The following is a 22,070-nucleotide window of genomic DNA, read 5'->3' on the forward strand; positions in this document are numbered from 1 at the left end:
TAGTTCTTTGGGTTGTGTAGGCTTCCTGGTGCTGGGGACTAGTGCCTGTGTTCTGGTGAACGAGGCTGGATCTTGCCTTTCTGGTGGACAGGACCCCGTCTGGTGGTGTGTTTTGGAGTATCTGTGACCTTATTATGACCTCTGCTAATGGGTGGGGTTGTGTTCCTGTCTTGCTGGTTGTTTGGTTAGGGTGTCCAGCCCTGTAGCTTGCTGGTTGTTGAGTGGAGCTGGGTGTTAGCATTGAGATGGAGATTTCTGGGAGAGCTTTCGCTGTTTGATGTTACGTGGAGCCAGGAGGTCTCTTGTGGACCACTGTCCTGAAATCAGCTCTCCCACCTCAGAGGCACAGGCTTGACACCCGGCCAGAGCACCAAGACCCTGTCAGCCACACGGCTCAGAGAAAAGGGAGAAAAAGGAAAGAAAGAAAGAAAGAAAGAGAAGGGAGGGAGGGATTGAGGGAGGGAGGGAGGAAGGAAGAAAGAAAGGAAAAGAAAGAAGGAAGGAAGGAAGGAAGAAAGAAAATGAAATTATTAAAATAAAAAATAATTATTAGAAAGTAATTAATAAAAGAAAGTAAAAAGAGAGCAATCAAACCAAAAAAACAAATCCACCAATGATAACAAGCGCTAAAAACTATACTAAACAAACAAACAAACAAAAAATGGACAGACAGAATCCTAGGACAAATGGTAAAAATAAAGCTATACCGACAAAAGCACAAAGAAGCATACATATTCACACTCACAAAAAGAGAAGGAAAAAATATATATGTCTATATATAAAAAAAAAAGGAGGAAGAGAGCAACAAAATCAATAGACAAATCTACCAATTATAATAGGCTCTAAATACTAAACTAAGATAAACATAAAACCAGAAACAAATTAGATGCAGAAAGCAAACCCCAAGTCTACAGTTGCTCCCAAAGTCCACCGCCTCAATTTTCGGATGATTCGTTGTCTATTCAGGTATTCCACAGATGCAGGTACATCAAGGTGGTTGTGGAGATTTAATCCGCTGCTGCTGAGGCTGCTGGGAGAGATTTCCATTTCTCTTCTTTGTCCGCACAGCTCCTGGGGTTCAGCTTTGGATATAGCCCCGCCTCTGCATGCAGGTCGCCTGAGGGCGTCTGTTCTTCGCTCAGACAGGACGGGGTTAAAGGAGCCGCTGATTCGGGGGCTCTGGCTCACTCAGGCCGGGGGAGGGAGGGGTACGGATGCGGGGCCAGCCTGCGACGTCAGAGGCCGGCGTGTCGTTGCAGCAGCCTGAGGCGCGCCGTGCGTTCTCCCGGGGAAGTTGTCCCTGGATCCCGGGACCCCGGCAGTGGCGGGCTGCACAGGCTCCCGGGAGGGGAGGTGTGAGTGACCTGTGCTCGCACACAGGCTTCTTGGTGGCGGCAGCAGCGGCCTTAGCGTCTCATGCCCGTCTCTGGGGTCCGCGCTGACAGCCGCGGCTCGCGCCCGTTTCTGGAGCTCCTTTAAGAGGCGCGCTGAATCCCCTCTCCTCGCGCACCAGGAAACAATGGTCTCCTACCTCTTAGGCAGGTCCAGACCTTTTCCTGGACTCCCTCCCGGCCAGCCGTGGCGCACTAACCCCTTCAGGCTGTGTTGACGCCGCCAACCCCACTCCTCTCCCGGCTTCCGACAACCGAAGCCCGAGCCTCAGCTCCCAGCCCCGCCCGCCCCGGCGGGTGAGCAGACAAGCCTCTCGGGCTGGTGAGCGCTGATCCGCACCGATCCTCTGCGGGAATCTCTCCGCTTTGCCCTCCGCACCCCTGTGGCTGCGCTCTCCTCCGCGGCCCCGAAGCTTCCCCCTCCGCTACCCGCGTCTCCGCCCGCGAAGGGGCTTCTAGTGTGTGGGAACCTTTCCTCCTTCACGGCTCCCTCCCACGGGTGCAGGGCCCGTCCCTATTCTTTGTCTCTGTTTTTTCTTTTTTCTTTTGCCTACCCAGGTCCGTGGGGAGCTTCTTGCCTTTTGGGAGGTCTGAGGTTTTCTGCCAGCGTTCGGTGGGTGTTCTATAGGAGAAGTTCCACGTGTAGATGTGTTTCTGATGCATCTGTGGGGAGGAAGGTGATCTCCACGTCTTACTCTTTCACCATCTTGAAGGTCTCCTCTCCATCACCAATCATTTTGATAGAACTTTCTGGGTGGCTTCCACCTTAGCATCCAAGAATTCGAGGACCGAAGTATAATCATTTGCTTCTTCTTTTCAGATGGTTTTGAGACAGCTGTGCCATCAAATAGCCAGACAGTCTCAGAACCTGGAAAAAATGTCACACTCACCTGCCAGCCTCAGACGAAATGGCTGTTCCAAGAAGTCACATGGGAAAAAATCCAGCCCCATCAGATTGACCTCTTAACTAGCTGCAACTTGTCCCAAGGAAGAAGTTACACTTCAAAGTACCCAAGACAGATACTGAGCAACTGCACGCAGGGAATGAGGGGGGCCTCCATCACCATGCCCCACGTTATGGCCTCTGACTCAGGACTCTACCGCTGTGGCTTCAAAGCCAGCACAGGAGAAACTGAAACCTTCGTGATGAGACTGATCGTAACCGATGGTGAGTAGGTGACAGATGCCTTAACGCGTCAAAAATGGAAAAAGCCAACCACTGTGGATTGGTTTCTTTTGTCTTTTTCATGCCTTTATTATTCAGAATATCTTTAATGATTGAATTTGGTACGTTGTCAGTTATCGATTGTTAGTGTTTATCTTGCTAACCCATCAATCACAGATTTAACAATAATAGATCTTTCCCATTTTTTTGATCTGCCACTTTCCTAAAATTAAAAAAAAAAGATTCAGTCAGTCTGAAAAATACATGGTATCAACAGCCTATGAGTTTCAGCTGTATAATTTCTGGTTTTTTCAGCTGTATAATTTTTAATTTTCCAATTACTTTAAAACTTTTTGATGGTGGTAAGTAGGTTTTATAATCCTCGTGTATCCTCAGCAATAATAAGGTGTTAGATTGGTATTTGCTGAATCAGTGTTGAGTAAAGCGTAATAAATGTTTAATAATGTGGTTGCTACTTTGCCAGATCAGAGCTTTGGTTCCCTCAGTTTTTTTTTTTTTTTTTTTTTTTTGCGGTATGCGGGCCTCTCACTGTTGTGGCCTCTCCCGTTGCGGAGCACAGGCTCCGGACGCACAGGCTCAGCGGCCATGGCTCACGGGCTTAGTTGCTCCGCGGCATGTGGGATCTTCCCGGACCAGGGCACGAACCCGTGTCTCCTGCATCGGCAGGCGGATTCTCAACCACTGCGCCACCAGGGAAGCCCGGCCCCCCTCAGTTTTTTTCAGAGCTGGGAGCAGGAACAGACTGGCCTTGAAGCTCTGAAACTGACCTTCAGGGCCTCTCACCTGAGCTGGCTCCTTCCAAGGCCCGGTATTTATTTTGTATTAGTAACTTGTCTCCTGTGTCATGATGAAGCCCTAAATTGTGTAAGCTTCAGGCTCCACAAAACCCGTGTGAGTGTAAAGCAAAGTGGTATTTCACCGGGGCAGATACAGAGAGGCCTGGGTAGACCCGCGTTCCAGCCGAGTGGGAGGAGGTCTGCCTCAGACTCTGCTAGCTCTGCTTCCAGGCGGGTTTTCTCACTGCAGAGGGACCTGTCAGAGAAAATAATTCATATTTACTGATGACCGAAATTGTATTTCACTTTATTCTCACCCTCTTCTTCCCTCCCTCTTTTCCTTCCTCCCCTCCTTCTTTCCTTCCATCTACCCATGCATCCATCTTTCCTTCTGCCTTTCTTCTGTATGCTTCTAGCCAACTCATGTGCCTTGGCCTGTATGTAGACTTTTAGAGCCAAGTCTTCCTAGGATGTGGCTGCCCGTTCATAGGCTCTGCTTACTGCAGGCTGAGATTCCCTCCTGCATCAGGAAGGAAGAAGAGGAGGTTTTGTATGTAGAGCAGCCTCCACTGCTGCCGCTTTCGCAGCTGTGTGTGCTAAGGAGGCCCTTTGCCAGAGGTTAGCAGCCTTTGTACATAGTCACCTCGCACAGCATCAAAGCTTTCTCTACTCCTCTTAATGACAGAGGGAGCATAGAACTTGATGAAAAAGAGGATTGATGGAATATTTGGGGGAGAAATATTAAGAGGTTCTTCATGTTGACTCCATTCCTTCAGAGACATCGAGAAAATATTTCTCACCTTAAAAAAAAAATACTCTTGGGCCTTCCTTGGTGGCGCAGTGGTTGAGAGTCCGCCTGCCGATGCAGGGGACGCGGGTTCGTGCCCCGGTCCGGGAGGATCCCACGTGCCGCAGAGCGGCTGGGCCCGTGAGCCGTGGCCGCTGAGCCTGCGCGTCCGGAGCCTGTCCGCCGCAATGGAAGAGGCCACAACAGTGAGAGGCCCGCGTACCGCAAAAACAAAAAAACAAAAAAACCCACAAAACTCTTACATTATAGAAGTGTTCTTAAAATCTGGCCAGGAAAAAAAAGAATAAAGTAGTCGCTAATCTTCTCTCAGAGACCAAGGTAAGAAAAAGTTCTATTCAGAAAATGTCATAAAGAACCATTTCAAACACTTCTGAAATAAAATCTTGTCCATTATATGTTGAAAAAGTTATTAAAAACACCTTAAATCATAGAGAAAACAGATCCTAGGAGGTATAATTATTTAACTTATTAATTAATAGAAATGTCTTTCAGTTACCCAAACATGGCTAAGTTCCTGGCACAAACCTGCTTCTTTTTTTTGTACATAAGCTATAAACAGTGTCGAAAATGAAGGTGAAATTGCAATGGTCAGCGTTGTTAGTGTTCAAGTGTTTTGAATTCTTGGAAAATGGCTTTCTGACATTCAACTGACAGCTTGAAAGACTATCAACTCAGCCCATTAGTAAAAAGTTATATTTGATAGAAGACAGCTGTTTACTGTATGTTTTGGTTTAATTCCTTTTAAAAATAATTATAAGTAAAGATTGAAGATAAAAAATCAGATGGAAAGCAAAAATAGATCACTTGTGTTTCCCTGACGTGATTCGATTATTTCAAGTCCTGAGGCTGTTTGGTCAAAAAATCAATGTAGGGGGCTTTCCTGGTGGTGCAGTAGTTAAGAATCTGCCTGCCAATGCAGGGAAGACAGGCTCAAGCCCTGGTCCGGGAAGAGCCCACATGCCGCGGGGAAACTAAGCCCATGAGCCACAACTACTGAGCCTGCGCGTCTGGAGCCTGTGCTCCGGAACGGGAGAGGCCGCGACAGTAAGAGGCCCGCGCACCGCGATGAAGAGTGGGCCCCGCTCACCGCAACTGGAGAAAGCCCTTGCACAGAAACGAAGACCCAACACAGCCATAAATAAATAAATAAATAAATAAATAAATAAATAAATAAATAAACAAAAAGTGCAAGTGTAGCAGTTACATAATAAGAATACAATATCTTTTAAAAAATCAATGTAGGGATTAAAGCAGAGAGACAGGTATAAGATGTAGAGATGATTTAATTTATTTCAACTGTCAAGGGAAAGGTGATTGTGACACAGATTTTATAAACCCCTGTGCATCCTTTTGTTAGCTCCCATCAGCTTCTTTTATGGGATCCAAAAGCGAGACTTTTAGGACTATCGTATTCTACGCACACGCATGCACACACAGACACACACACACACTGACACACACAGACACACACAGACACACACACACACACGCACGTTCTTCCCCTGATTTTGCCTGCCTGTGTTCATCTTCAGACAAGTACCAGGTACTGAGAAGCCACTGAAAAGATGATACAATGTCAACCAACACATTGTATATCCAGGCCTTGACTTATTTTGAACAGAGGGAGAAAGTGGCAGAAGCGTGAGTGGAACCCAAATTTACTACTGACTTTCTTTGCTGAATGAAGAGAAATACTTGACTCCCCCCATTTGCAGTCAAGACCTGGGAAGTAGTGTAAAATGGTTCCAGACTGAGTTGTCTGAATTTGAAGCTTGACTAGACCACAAGGGCCAGGAACAGGGGAAAAATGCATGCATACTGACAGTGACCAAAATTATTTTGGGCCCTTAATATCCTCTGGATTTTCATTAGTTATGAGAAAAGTATTTAAAGTTCTACCAAAATAATTTCTGAAGTCTTTTAATATTAATTTAATGATGTGCCAACTACAGTTGTTTCAACTGAGCTTATTAATTATAAAAATAATGAGGATCAGAGAAATGAAATCAGTCCCTCAGAAAGTTTCTGGAGAAGACTAGTTTTTAACTATATTAAGAAGTATAGTTACTCATGTCTTTCCCCAATCATCGTCCACCAACGAGGGCACTCATCTGAACCATCAAGTTTCAGATAAAGCTTTGATGATCAGAGCAGAGCAAAGAGACAAAACAGAGCCCGGGGATGTACACAGTATGCATGGGGTGGGGCGGGGGAGTTGTGCGTGGGTGATTGCACTCAAATGACTAGGTTGGTACAGAGATTCTGAGTTATGGGTTAATATAGAAGGAGGTAGGCTCAATTAAGTGATCACTTGGTGAAATACTAGATCTCATGTAAGAGCAACGAAAGCCACTATCAATTCTTGATCAAAGGTGGCACAAAGTAGTATTTAAGGACGTGTAAGTCAAATAGTAGAAAAAGAGAAATTTGAGGCAGAGGAAATTAGCTAAGAGTCAGTTGCAATAATCAGTACATGAATGACTGAGCTCTCAAACTAGGCTACCACTGGCACATACTGGGTCTTTGGGCCACAAAAAAGGAGTCCACTTCAGGTAGACAAATTACAAATGGCAGATAAATTAGAAAAAAGGTGCCCCTTCCTCCACACTGATGCAGACCCAAGCTGATGCACAGGCTTGGTGATGGGCCACAGGTCCCCTACCCACTTGGCGGGGCACACAGGTGGCCTGGAGAAGGGGGAGGTATCATTGGTCGGATTGGAACGTCAGTTTGTGCTTGTCCCCAACGCCACGTTCCTACTTTCTCCTATTCCCAACCAATTCACGATCTTTTCACATTTGCTCAAACTGCTTCCCTGACGTCGAACCACCAAGCATCTTGAATTTCTCAAACTTTTATAACTAGGAAACTGATACCCTTGAGTCATTTAATAACTGCGTCTATTTGCAACGGTCCTGACTCTTATATTAGAAATTACTTGAGATTAAGGATTATGACATGTCTGTTTAGAGCTGTCAATGTATCTCTCCAGAATGTGCTTAATAAGTGTTCTTGACTGATTCTGTGTATGTTAATATTTCTGTATGTTCTAGTAGGGACTGTGTCCATTTTATTTCCCAGTTTTCTAGCTGGATTATTTCTAGATTTTCTTCATCAGCACAACAGTTGAGGTTTAGTGATTGCTTATCAAAGAAACCTGAACTCTCAGAAGATCCACTCCACTGCAATGTTTGGGGAGAAAAGTTTTGTGAACTTTGTTCACATATATATCTTTCAAAAAGGTGATTTCCTTTTTTTAGTTCTCTTGTTTTCATATTCTGTATAAATGGTGTATAATTGTTAGTCAATAGACGTGGAGGATGAAAATGATAAATGGAGATTGCAGAAGTTTTCACTAGGAAATCATGGGGCCACAGCCAAGAGAATCTTCCCATATCTTTCTTCTGTGAGGTATGGGGTCGTCCAAGGGGTAGCGTAGCGGAATAGATGCTGTAGGTTCTAAATCTTGCCTGTGATGGCTTGGTGGAGATTACTGCCTCTGGACTCTGTGCTCCTGAGTTAGACCATGAGAATATTACGGAGGAGAAATAAACTTCATTTCTTTCTTTGGCCTTAGTTTCTGCTAAAATTCACTCCTTTTTCTCCCAGGTGATTTGGATTCCTAAACAGTTTGAAGTTGTAGACAAAATATTTTTTTTTTAGGGATTTATTAATCCAGAACCTTCTGTCCCACTCCTCTGAATTTATAATAGATGCAACTATTGTAGGCATGGCAGTTTTCTGAACTGGTATGCGCTGGGCTGCCAGATACGCCCATTTCCGTGACCCGGTGTGATGAACCTCAGCCTTTTATCATCTCTTCCTACGTAGAAAATAATGTCCATGACAGTTACTTTATATGATAGGACCATAGGACCGGAATCCCAGAGCACTGGTGTCACTGCCTGGAAGGCTCAAATAGCCTCTACCAATACGGATCAACTACAATTTTTAGCCCAATTTAGTTATGTTATTAAAATTCTGGATGATAACTGGGTATCCAGATGAAACATACTGTTTCCAACATCACAAGTGAGTTGATTACTCAATCAGGGCCTATTATGTTGTTGTAGCTTTACCGTTGCCTCTGCCCACATCAGTTCTTTTATGAGACATCTAATTAAAAAAAAAAAAAAAAAAAAAAAAGCAACCAGTCAGTCATTCAGCTTGTTTTGTGAGCCCACATGTTGATTTATTCATCTTTCCCAAGGCACACAGTCGTGGAATGTTTGCCTGCAGTCATTGTTTATACGTACCATATTTGTGTAGATAAACAAGGTATTGGATCGACAAGTTAATAACAGAGAGCAGGGAATGTTGAAAATCTAATGGTAAGTGGATTTGATGGTGCTCTTACATAAGGAACATTGATGAGTGTGTATTGTTGTCACTACTATAAACAAAGTAAGTTGGTGGTGTTAGAAAGCAGCTAATCCTAGGAACTGCTTTTCTTTAAGTGGATCTTTATCCTCAGCCTGAATTTCAAGTAATTTTCATGACACTTTCCTCTCCTTAGGAACTTAGAGTACAGGTAGGAATTCAAATTCAGAAAAATGTATTGATTTTCTTCCCACTGCAAATCCATGACCATACTTGTGTGAGAGACCTGCCTAATGACTCCAAAGGCAAAATAGCCATTTGGACTCCTTTGTCGTGTGTGTACTTTTTCTATTTTAAAGCATCTGGGAATTGTTAACAGCTTGTAATTGTCTCTTAGAGCCTTATTAGAAACTGAACGTAGATGACTGTGTGAAGTTTTCCCCAAAGGCAAGTAGAAAATTACTTAAAATTTTAAAAAAGTTAGTTCTTCATATAAGATTAATGACATTTCATTCTCAATAGCAATTCTAGTTTTAAGTATTGCGATTCAATTAGTCAGACAACTACTTCCAACTTCAGCTGAGGTATTTCAAACAGGTAATGACCTGACCCTTGACAAATATTCAGAGGTGACCTAGTAGGTTTGCAGAGGGCTATGTTATTGAAAAGAACAACGAATGAAGAATAAACACAGATCTGTCATTTGTAGAGATACATCTTTGAACCCCCATTTGTATCTTAAAGTTATTTACACTGAAATGATTCAGGGGTTTATAAGAGTTATTTATTTAACAGAGGAGTATGCTTGGATAATTTAATAAAATAAATATTTTGTAATTCTCATTGGTCACTCTAAACTTCATTTCCAGAGTTAATTTGATGCATTTCACTTTGCCTAAAACTCAAAAATAACTATGATGTTCATAATCTTTTAAGTAGAAGAGTAGTGTTTTATTTAATTAACCCACAGGAAGAGATTCTTCCTTTCACGGATATAAGGTTGAACTGTTTAAAGCTCTCCACTGCACTGGTGAGGAGTGAGAAGTGGCTTTAGCTAAGGTGAATAGTGAGTGAAATGAAAAATCCTTACCAACACAGTGATGGACACGGGCAAGTAAAGAGTAAATATTGAGATGAGAAACTGCGTTAACTAAGGATGGGATATTTTCTGTGGCTTCAAATCAAAGAAGCTCAAGGACATGATGGATCTGCAAATGACTCCCAAATTGGGGCCACATAGGAGGTGAGTTTACAAATATAAAAAAATACAGGCTTGCAAAGTATAACCATTATTCTGATTTTTTCATGTTTTATATAGAGCACTGAGATAAATTCTTCACTCTTTTAATTTGTATGTGTATAAACACGAATTTTGTGAATTAAGATAACTGTGAATATTGTTAGGTGGAACAATCTGCCGTATGGTAAACATTCAATAAATACATGTGCTTGTGTGGGCAGTTTTACACTCACAAGAAACACACAAATCCCAAACACTTTAATCAAAACAGGTTGTTTTGCTTTTATGCTGGCTACTGTCTTCTCTTCCTGGTCTAATAAGTAAAGATATCAGCTTTGAAATCCAATCATGCAATTCCTTTTTTTAAAATCACTGGCTATTTTTTAAATGGAGAGATCAGATGTATAATTAAACTCTAGAACATAAAGCTGCAGATTTTGCAATTATTACCAGAGCGCTTATTTCTTATAGCCAGGCATTAGCTTTCACATGTTTTGTAGAGCACCTAGTAAACAGTTGTTTAATTAAAATGTCTTAAGTTGGATAGAATATTTGGAGGTAAATATTCAGGCCAAAGCTTGCTGTCTGTTTCATATTCTGAAAATATCTGTATGACATTTATAGCACATTTATATATAGGCCTTTATAAATGCCATATAGTCTGAAGTTTAAAGTTTTCTAAGGACCCAAGGGAAAAGTTGTAAATAGCAGTTATAAGAACTAAATGTCACAGGGCTTTGGCTTGGCTACTATATGACAAACTCACCCATTACGCTTATGTTTGTGACCGTCACTCTAAGAATTTACTGGTAATTACTCACTTAGTTGTCACAACAGCTCTATTACTATCTACATTTTATGGATGAGGAAAGTGAGGCATGGAGAGGTTAAGAGAGGCATGAAGCTTCTTCCAGGGCTTCCTCCTCAGGCAGGCTCTCACCACCTCCGCCAGCCCTGGACCCTGGGACTCTGTCTAGCAGCTAGCAGGGAGGGGGCTGGGATTCAAAGCCATGCAGACTGACTTCAGGGTTCTTTTTCTTCACTGGGGCACTATATTGCTTCTCCAAGTGGAGGGAAAAAAATCATTACTGCCATCAACAGCAACATCACAAGAGAAGCTGGCTACTGTGGAGTTCCACAGCCTTGGGTTCATCCTCTTAGGAGGTTTATAGGTACAATGGGTTACCTACTGAACCGACACCTAGAGCATCAGTAGGCAAAGGAGTGGGAGTTTGATCACCCACTATTTTCTTCCAGCTCTACCTGCTCAGGTCACCCCAGGTGCTGCGTCTGTGGGTTCCCCACTGACTTGTCCCCTTTTCTGGGGTTTGCAGGTATCCTGAAGTCATGTGAGAGAAGGCGTTCACACAGTCATATGAGGGACGAGCAAAATCAGGTAGTAGGTATTAGGGTCTGGAGGGGAGTGCTGGTTGCTGATGAAGTCAAAGTCATGTCCACACCAGGAACAGACTAGGGGAACTTTGGGAGTAGCCTCCAGGCAAAGGCGAATTAAGGTTCTTGCTGGAGGGAACTGGTGAGAGCTCAGCTCTCACGTGACTTGTTGGTTTTGCAAACACCTGCCCCCAAGGTCTTCACCAGACCCGCCCAGCAGAATCTCCCTGTGGGAAAGCTTGCTCCCTTGAGCAACTTCCCTGGAATTGGCTCAGAGTTGCCAAGCACACCCTCCTTCCGCCTTAAGTTCCTCCTCCTCCTCCTCCTTTGTCTTGAATCCTGCTCTCCCTCTAGTTCTTGTAGTTGACTAGTGACCATTGAACCCAGAGCTGGAGTTATTAGCCATCAGAAGAAGGGCAGCAAGGACTTAACCTTCAAAATCTCCCAAGAAAAAAACAGAAGTTTGTTTTCTATATTAAATATTCGGAAGAGTTGTATTCTCTCACATTTATGGACCTTTATCTTGAACAGCTAAATAAATAATTTAAATGGTATGTTATGCCTACTTATGTTTGATTGCATAGGTAAAATGTTCATCTTGATTTTAGTGGAGCATTTGAAAAATTTCCTATTCTATCCTCATAGATAAGCATGATATGACACAGTAATGTAGAGTTACACTTGGTTAAACAACAGTAATAACAACAATGTGTTGGGGAATTAGAATTGGAAACAAAATCTCCTCCCTACCCAGAAAACTGCTCCACAAAGGAAGAAGGGAAAGAAAACAATTTTATTGTTGACTAAGCATGAAATCAGAATTGTGATACGCATCACAGGCAGTCCACTAAGAGACTGCAAAGACAGAAGGAAATCTTAACCTTTTGTAAAGCCTGGCAGATACAACCCATTATATGCATGTTCTCAAGGTAAGCAGCAACTAGTCCTCAAGTAGGAGGACTTGATAGCATCATTTGTCACACACAGCTCATCCTAAATTCAGCTGGTATGACCATCTATGTTAGCTAATTGGCTTTATCCAAAGGAAGAATGAGCTTCTTACATTTTTACGCCAGGAGGTAATTTTGCACCTCAGAGTAAGGTGCCCTTGGAAGTTAGGCTTCTACCTTCCCACAGAATTGGAAGACATGGGCTCTCTCTTTTTTGATGATTACATTCCAAAGATATGGCTTTGACTTATTACAGCAAAATGATACAAAGCAAAATCAGCAAAGGGAAAAGATGCACCGGGCAAAGTCAGAAGGACTAATTCCCAGAAGGAAAGCGCGTGTTTAGCATAAACCACATTGTTTGTATCAACAGTTTAGACGCAATAAACCACCCTAACAGTTAAGAAATGGTGAGAACACTCCCCAAATCCAAGTTCCCACACACTAGCCAAGGGCCCACCTTGTAAGCAGGCCTTTCTAAGGCCAGCAGTCTTCGGGCTGCTACATTAACTCTTTTCTGCACACTAGTTCACCACAGAAGTGAGCAGGAAGTGTGCAGGTCTTGACATTCTGACTTGTGATGCATAAATACAATCTCCTTTAATAAATAATATCTGTTTATGAAAATGGAGAAATATTTTAAGAAATATAACATAAGACTAAGGAATACTTGGGTAGAAAGGTGAGACGTCTAATATGATGGAGTCAGCCTTGAAAACTTTCTCAACAAATTACCAAATCAGAACGTTCACCATCCCTATGCCGCATATGCTGACTTGGGTACCCTTACCGTACTTCAATCGCTGTAGAGCACTATAGACCAGAGTACAGCGCACATAGTGACACCAGAAAATGTGGCTACTGCGGTCAGCCTATTGAGTAGTAGACTTTACAGCCTATCTTAGACTATGTGTTTCTCAACTGACGTAAAGTTTGAAAGTGTTTAAGTCACTTGGGAAACCATTTTCCATCAAGAGAGGCAAAACCATTGCAGCAAAACGTGTACATAAGATTAGAAACTCGCTTCCTCATTGGCTTGCTCTGTAATTACAGGACAATTATTTAGATTCTCTGTACCTTATATTTCTCAGTTAAAATCTAATAATACTTTTATTTTATTTTATTTTATTGAAGTATTGTTGATTTACAATATTGTGTTGGTTTCTGCTGTACAGCAAAGTGATTCAGTTATACGTGTATATATATACTTTTTTATATTCCTTTCCATTATGGTTTATTACAGAATATTGAATAGAGTTCCCTGTGCTATACAGTAGGACCTTGTTGTTTATCAATTCTGTACCTAATAGTTTGCATCTGCTGACCCCAAACTCCCAACCCACCCCTCCCCCACCCCCTCCCCCTTGGCAACCAGAAGTCTGTTCTCTATATCTGTGAATCTGTTTCTGTTTCATAGATAAGTTCACTTGTGTCATATTTTAGATTCCACATATACGATAATACTTTCATTTTGAGGAGGAATAGTTACTATTCACTCAGAAGAAAAATTAGAGGTTGATGTCATGGCCCTTTAATTCTCTGAAAATAATTTATTCCCTAGGACTTTCTGGCTATAAAACAGGGAAAGGTTTCTGAACTACAAAGAGTATAAAATCGATCTGCACAAAGAAAGTTGACCTTTGAAAACTTGGAATCATATTACCATGCCTGTATTTCAGGCATACAGGAACGTTCAACAGACTTCAGACTACCATTTTTTCCAGTGGTCCTCCAAAGCTACAACCATTTTATACATGTTTATCAACACCACTTCTACCTTTCACTAGAAAGGTGAATCTAGTTACAGGAACAAGCATCCCCTGTTATACATGACTAGTGCAACATGGAATGTCAATGTGAAAAGAATAGAAATTAGTTATTTAACTCTAATTTTGAATGTGTGCGTACAAAACATAAGTTCACTCTTAATAGTTTACATTATGTGGTGCTTAAATATGTAAATAAAGCCCCCTACATGTTTTATCTAGAGCCGCCCCCATGGCCACCCTTGGATTGATTGCATCATCATTTTGCAGTTGCCAGAAAAGTGTCCAGAAGATCAAGTGATCTTACGCTGGGGTCTTCCAGGGAAAAGAATTAGAAGATAGGACTTAGAACCGAAGGCTTCCCTCCTCCATCTATTTTTTTCAGCAAATCAGTGTCTAATGTGGGATGAAGATTGGATATTTGCATTGTACAGTGAGTCAAAAATTGGAATCAATGTGATAGTGCTGAGTCTGTCAACTAACACACATCTATCTTGTGGGAACATACACAGTGTGTATCCCATCTGTACATAGAGCAAAATCAAATATTTCTCTTCTTTTTAATGAGGTAAGACAGCAAGAATAACTTTTAGTGGTATGTACCGTGACCTGCCCAGGGCTGGGTAGAGGGTCAGGATCTCTGAGTTTTTTTCAGCATGTTTTTTGGTCCAGATATTTAGGTTCTAAGTTACTTGGTTTCCCCAGTCCCTAACCCCGCCCCAGACTCTAATAAAAGATAATTAGTAAACATCAATGCCTGCTCTTACCCGCCTGGCTCTGAGGCAAGAAGCTGGCAGCGTTTATATCCCAAGCCTTTCTAAGGGTTCATAACTCAGCTGTAAATACTTGTCATTGGCAGAAACGTAGCCTGGAGGTTTGCAGTCCTCGAGTAAGTTACTCATTTATATATCTCACCGACGTGCTTTAAATTGTTTTAACTGTATTTATCTTTCTTTCATTTTTTAAATAAATTTATTTATTTTATGTATTTATTTTTAGCTGCATTTGGCCTTCGTTGCTGCACGTGGGCTTTCTCTAGTTGCGGTGAGCGGGGGCTACTCTTCGATGCAGTGCGCGTGCTTCTCATCGCGGTGGCTTCTCTTGTTGTGGAGCACGGGCTCTAGGCTCACGGGCTTCAGTAGTTGTGGCATGTGGGCTCAGTAGTTGTGGCTCGCGGGCTCTAGAGCGCAGGCTCAGAAGTTGTGCACGGGCTTAGTTGCTCCATGGCATGTGGGATCTTCCCGGACCAGGGCTCGAACCCGTGTCCCCTGCGTTGGCAGGTGGATTCTTAACCACTGTGCTACCAGGGGAGTCCTATGTATCTTTCTTGATGGGAGGGAAAATAATGGCTTTATGGTTCACGACACTTTTGTCCTCCTATGAATCAACACCACATTAGGATGAAGGCTGAAAAAAAAAATCAGCAAAAAAGTGGCGCCCAAGAAGAGACAGTAATTCTTTCTTTAAGAGAGGGGCTTGAGGGCTGATGTTACTTAAGCTAAGATCTATTAGCAGAATTTAGGAAAAAGTGAACATTAGGAACTATTGATTAACTCCCTAAAGCACCCACACCCATTTGCTTTTCCATTTTTGTTTTGGTTTTAGCCGCACAGGGCCCAGCAAGGTGGGTACTTACACCAGCCGGGTCCACGTACTGCTGGTTCACATTAACGCGACAGAGGGGTGGGAAGCTGAGAAGGAGGTAACAAGTAGGATTGGCTATAGGCTGGGGTACTCTGGATTGTAAGTGCATCTCTACCAGACTCCCATGCTTTTTGTTGGTGGCCACCATTTCATCTCTAATGCCAGGTACACAGTCTGCCTTGAAACACTATGTGTTAAAAGATGAGTGAAGAAGATGGATTTGAGTCCAGCAGGTCACCCATTGCTAGAAGAGGTTAAAAAGAGGCAACATATTTCACATTAAGGAATGCATCTGAAATTTAGATTTTGGCTTTGTAAGTGAGCAGTGTGAAACAAATGAAGATACTTTTCAGTGGTTTCTACTTAATTCATATAATTGAGAGCTTAGCAAAGAATGCCATCTTAATTCTTAAGGATTCTGAGTACACTTCTGCAAAGACGCTCTCTACATCCTGCACTTTCAATATAACCAAAAATATAAATATAAAATATAAATATATAAATAACTAAATTTAAATAACTATAACTAAATTTAAATATAACTAAAAATTGACAGAGTATTCTGCTTTAAGCATGCAGACCTTTACATTTTTGTACTATTTTTTTCTGATTATTAAAAGCAATACATCATTTAGTACATCTGGAAAATAGCAAAAAGCTTAAAGAAACAATTGCTTTTAGTTCTATTCTCTGAAGATCATCACTTTAAAATTTTGGCATGTTGCTGCCTGGCAGGCTTTTTCTCCTAAGTTCTATACTTCATTGAGATATCATAGCATGCACAACTGTGAATTCTAGCTTTGAAATTTTACTTAACTTTCTATCTAGAGTCAGCAGTTTTCCATTTCATTGGGATTCTTTACACCCATGATCGTAATGCCTATAGCTGTGCTTCTCTAGGAGGTGGCCCCAGACCAGCACCACACAGGAGCTGCAAATTCTGGGACCCACCCAAAAACCTCCTGAGTCAGAAATTCTGAGCGGGGAGCTCAGCCATCTACGGTTTAACGAGCCTCCCCCCACCCCCCTGCCCTGTGATTCTAATTACATTGGAGACCCTCAGCTGTGTAGTCTTACTTCAGAGTGCTGCTGGGAAATAAGGATTTTCTTTTTGCTGTTATAAATGTTCCACAAAACTCTTTGTTCACATTTCTTTAGGAAAAAAGTAATTAATCAAATGAGCAAGAAGCCCATGGAAGGGTCTGACCGCAGAGAGCGATTTCCTCCCAGAGGCAGGTTGCGGCAGATTTCTCTCCCCAGATGGAGGCTGAGGTTGCCACCTTCTTGCTTTCACGCAAGCTTGTCTTTCAGCGCTTTTGGTTAATAAAGTTGTTTTTATCTTTCTTATTGTCTTAACATAGGTTTTTCTTGATAGCAGAGGTATGTTAAAGATACTAATTTTTTGCCTTTACATGTTGTTTGTGATGATTTTGACCTACAGATATTTTTCATTTTGACCCAGTCAATCCTATGTATTTGCTTATTTGTATAAATTGGAAAGTCGTTTCTCATTACAGAGATTAAATAATACTCACTTATAGTTTCTTCTCTTGTTTACATTTAAACATTTAGATCTCTGTAGTCCACCCAGATTGGCTTTTTTTACTGTAATTAACATCTAAATAGTATTTCAAAAAGCAGGTAAATAATTTTCCCAAAATGCTGTCAATGAATTTTTTGATCATAACTTTCATTTTTTTCCACCATGCCTATTTAATTTAACCTTAGCATCTACTGTATTCAAATTATGTCAGCATAGCAACTGCGGTCCTTTCATAGGCCTCTGTTATAATGCAAATACTTTCAGGTATTTTGTTTGCTTTTGATAATGTGCCAAGAGCTTAAAAACATTAATTTCTTATTTGACAGGGAAAAAATATCCTTGTTCCTTTTGCAGTGGTGGTTCAATGTATTTTTTGTTGTTGTTGTTCAATGTATTTTTGTACTGAATAAATTTCACGTTCCTTCTCCCCCTCGTCTTTGGACAAAACCCCATCTTAGACACTACATACAAGGTCTTTAAAAGTGTTCATATATTTTTTCTATCTTTATTCACCTTACAGGTTAACAAATTTAAAACATAAAAATAATGTTTGTTTTTTTGACTTAGTTTCTTTTTGCAGTAAAGCTTGCAAAAGAATGATTGGAGAAGACTTTGAGCTCTTATCATGAAAAAAATCTCAGCTGTAGTGGGTCAGGAAGGAAGAAATCATCTGAGTGAAGGATTGGGAAGAACGCTGTGAAAAGTATGGTTTACAGGTTGCTGTGGGATTCCAGATAGCCTGGGAGTCAGGGTACAAGCGTTCAAGCTTTTATTTCAAGAGAGAGGGAAGCTGTGCTGTTCTCTGCCATAGCTGCCCTTTTCCTACAAATTTCCTGGAAAATTTGCTGCCTAAAGTTATAGAGATGGCGCCTCGGTTTCAATTCAATCCTGTTTCCATCAACAACACATACTGATGAGTTTCTTCTCCTTGCAAGGAGCTCTGTGGGTGGCGGTGGGTGAGGTGTGCTGTGGGCAGGAGGACATCTGAAAGATGAAATGGTCTCTGACCTCATGGGATCTGGCTCCAGAGGTGGGCAAATATTTGAATAGTGCCTTATTAGCCCCTTATCACAGCTCTGTGATGTAATTAGAAGTGTTGGCATCACTTGACAGTCGAAGAAAGGCTGGCAGAGGAGGTTAGGAATTTGCTGGAGGTCATACCGCTAAACAGTGAAAGAACCAGGATGAGAATTTCAGATTCCCTGACCATTGCTCTTTCCAGTTAATCACTGAGTTGGAAAAGTAACATGCTTTTCCTGATTATTTTTATCATTAGCCGTAATTGAGTAGACAATATTTCTTGAACAAAATTCCACTTATAAACATCAAAGTTACATACTGCTGTGTCTTGGATGTACTTAATGCACTAGAACTAAGAAGTAATCTTCATTTATATACTATTTTGATTTTTTTTTCTACAAAAGATTTTGTGTATGTGATCAGGCGCTCATTAGAATGAAGTGATATCTGTCTTTTTTTTTTTTTTTAATTCTTTACTGTAATCGAGTTCGTGTGCTTTTAAAGTATAGTAATAATTGGTTTTTTTTTTTGTGTGTGTGTGTGTGTGTGTGGTACGCGGGCCTCTCACTGTCGTGGCCTCTCCTGTTGCGGAGCACAGGCTCCGGACGCGCAGGCTCAGCGGCCATGGCTCACGGGCCCAGCCGCTCCGCGGCACGTGGGATCTTCCCGGACCGGGGCACGAACCCGTGACCCCTGCATCGGCAGGCGGACTCTCAACCACTGCGCCACCAGGGAAGCCCGTGATATCTGTCTTGAATGCTTTCTATTCTTGGTCTCATTAAGGTGTCAAACCCACCATTAGATCAAGGAACTAGTGAAAATCTGTGAGGAGTCAGAAATATTTAGGAGACTGAAAGAAAAGTCTTTTTCCCCTATCTCATCCTATTTTTTATTGGAATCTTTGTTTCACATTGTTACCCTATGATGATTAATATACCCTTTCCTAATTTTCCTGCTTCCCTTTCTTTCCTGGCTTTAGCTGAATTCCTAATTCTGCCTATAATTTTGTTTCCTCCTAGGTAACACCAATAACCAATCCATCCTCTTCATGGCTGCAGGGGCAGCTTTGTTGTTGCTGTTGATTATCCTAATTACCACCGTCATTGCCAGTCTTTATAAGAGGTGAGTATTGCAGCTCCTCCTGGATCTGGTTTTCCCTGAGCAATTCTGATGCTGGAGTTTCTCTATTAATAACCCAGTAGTTGGTCAAGCTGTCTTACTACTCAGGTACTGAGTCCATGTACTTTGAGCGCTGCTCTTGTACGTAGCGGAGAAGGAGTTGTGGTAAAGTTGGAGGAGGAGGCTAGAGTGACTCATTTCGGAATTAGTAGGAGTGGGCAGTGCACCCCTGCGTTAACAAAGCCAGCTGCCTGGTGCCTCTGCGCTGTCTGCTACCACGTCTCTCCTCTCCTCCTGCAAAGGAAAATGTCTGTCAGGTGAGGGGGAGGTATGTGTGTGTGACAGAGAGAGAGAGAGAGAGAGAGAGAGAGAGAGATGGATTCTGAGAGGAGAAGATCAGGGTTGAACAGAAATAATGCCTTCATTTATTCATTCATTAAATATTTATTGTGACAGTGGTGACTGAGATATAGTGGCATGCATATTCTAATAAGCAAACAATGTAATTTTAAATGGTTATATATTCTCTGAAACAATCAGTGTAGGTGAATTTATTACAAATTACTGAGAAGAAAGGAGTTGGGAGGGGCTGCCCTAGAGAGAGCAGGTGGCTATTTGGCCTCTTCTAAAGTTTCCTACCTTTTACTGCCTGTGGCACACTTGGCAATTTTCTAACTCTTCCCTTCTTAGCTGCCCCATGTTCATCAACTCACCAGTCTAGGTATTTGTTGCAATCTTAGTTGTAGTCACATTGGGTTGGAATCATTCCTTATACTTGTGATCCAACTAAAGTATTACATTTTTAAGGAAAGAAGGAACCAAACTTTTGATGTCCACATTTTGACTGTCCGACACATTGCAGGCACTTACTACATGTTTGTTGAGTGAAGGAATACATCCATCTCCACTCTTCTCCCCCAGTAATGTTACTACTCAAGCATGTGCACACACACACACACACACACACACATACACACACAGTCCTGCGTGCTTATTGATAGGGTTTCCCATAGGTTTCTCCATCTCGTCGCCATATCCCCAGCCTCTAGCTCTTCGAAGGCTCTCCTCGCTGCTCACCTGACTTCAGCGGTACTCCCTAACCTGCTCTCCTGCTCCCAGGTGTCTCCTCTCTTTCTAACCCATCTGTTATTCTCCTGGTTCCTCTTCTAAAAGCTAGACTGGCCACGTCGTCTCCATTTAAGACCTGTTTATTGTCTTTCCACTGGCACCAGAATAATGCTAAGCTCATTAACCCTGTAGCACAGGTGTCCTTTGATCTGACCCCAGCCCAATTAATCTGACCCCAACCTAATATTCATTCGTATTTTCTACTTTACTTACTCCCCTGATATTGCCAAATTGTATTAAAACTACAACTTTTATTCTGTGAACACTGACTCTTCGCATTTGTTATGCCACCAAAATGCTGATTTCCCCCATATTTGACCTTAGAATGATCTGATCCTGCAGATCATTCAAGGTGTGGGATGCACGTCCCCTCTGCGAGGGCTGTCCTGCTTCTCCCTCCCTACAAGTAGACATGATGTCACCATCCAGAATCATGTTGCACGTCTTAACCACCACACCTCGCAGCCTGCTTTGTAGTTTAATCATTTCCGTGCTTGTCTTCCCCTCTATTCATAATGGCAGGGATTATGTTTTACTCATTTTTTAGTGTTTGATAGCATTTAGTGCTAATCTTTCCAAATAATGGATGGTCCATAAGCATTTGTTTAATTAAATTGAAACATGAAACTGTCCTCGTTCCTTCCTCTCCATCATGGGCTGCCCTCCAGTCTTTCCCTGGTCAGAAATGAGCAAATTGAGGTAAGGAACCCAGGATGTTAGTGACACTGAGGGTTTCTCTACGGCTTCCCCTTGGTGGATTAAAAAACGCACCGAGGGCAGATACGACAGCAGGAGCACATGGGAACACAGGGAGTATGGCTAGGAGAGAGTGAGTGACAGGACAGACCTCGAGAGGGTCACAGATATTGGACAGAAAGGATTTAGCTTCATGAAAATGCATCAGTTTTACATGAATAGCTAAATTGAACTGTAGCATATCTTATCCCACTTGGTTAAGTGTGATAAAAAGAAGATCAGTGGACTTGAATGCATAACCATGGCCGAACACCACACAGCAAAAAGCACTTGTTCTTTCTACCTTGTCATTGGTATTGATTTGTGGTCATTACTTAGAATGGAAACGTCTTGAAGAATGACCCAAGTGACTAAGCAATGACCTTCTGAACTCTGTCTTAGCAACTGTTTAAAATAATCCTGCCGGTTCAGCTTCAGATGTGCTGACCTGGAGAGAAGCCAAAATACATCACAGGGTGCCTGAAGGAAACTGAATTCTTCCTTCATGCCAGCAGCGGGGAGCCTGTGAGCATGAGGCATTTGGGGCACAGTTGGTGTCATTTCCGGTTAGAGACCAGAATAGTGACAATATTCAGTGAGCATGGCTAGGGGAAGGCATAGCACCAGTAAGTGCGACAGGAGCCGAGATACAGTCTAGAGATTGACACCTGAGTCTGTAGGAAGAAATTTAACATTTAGTGAGCAAATGTTAGGCACTTACTTTTACCTTGGTTGTCAGCTTCGAGGTTCACAGCAAATAGGGTGTCTTGGTTTGCCTGGGACTTTCCTGGTTTCAGCACTGATCATTCCTCATCCCAGGGAAACTCCTTAGAATCAAGCAAACCAGAATGGGAATATGTTTACTGTCTTTATTCTATACAGGTGAGAGGACTGACCTTTAGAGATGCAAATAACTAGTCAATTGCAGAGCACAAGTTAGACACAGATCATCCAACTCTAAACTTCATCTTCTCCTTGTACGATAAATAAGTGCTAGAGATGCAATCTACGACGTGGTAAATATAATTAACACGGCTCTACATTATGTATGT

The 22,070-nt window shown here is 42.1% G+C and overlaps 1 protein-coding gene across 2 annotated transcripts in view; it reads left to right on the plus strand.

Moving 5' to 3' along the window:
* The window catches only part of CD226 (CD226 molecule), an 88,382-nt gene that overhangs the window by 60,148 nt on the left and 6,164 nt on the right, over positions 1-22,070 (plus strand). For both annotated transcript variants that reach the window (XM_067014378.1, XM_067014379.1), the window contains exons 4-5: positions 2,212-2,559; positions 19,056-19,158. In XM_067014378.1, coding sequence (XP_066870479.1) covers positions 2,212-2,559; positions 19,056-19,158 — 451 coding nt within the window. The remainder of the gene's footprint in view (positions 1-2,211; positions 2,560-19,055; positions 19,159-22,070) is intronic.

This window comes from Kogia breviceps, chromosome 15, assembly GCF_026419965.1.
Source record: "Kogia breviceps isolate mKogBre1 chromosome 15, mKogBre1 haplotype 1, whole genome shotgun sequence".
Lineage (NCBI taxonomy): Eukaryota > Metazoa > Chordata > Mammalia > Artiodactyla > Physeteridae > Kogia > Kogia breviceps.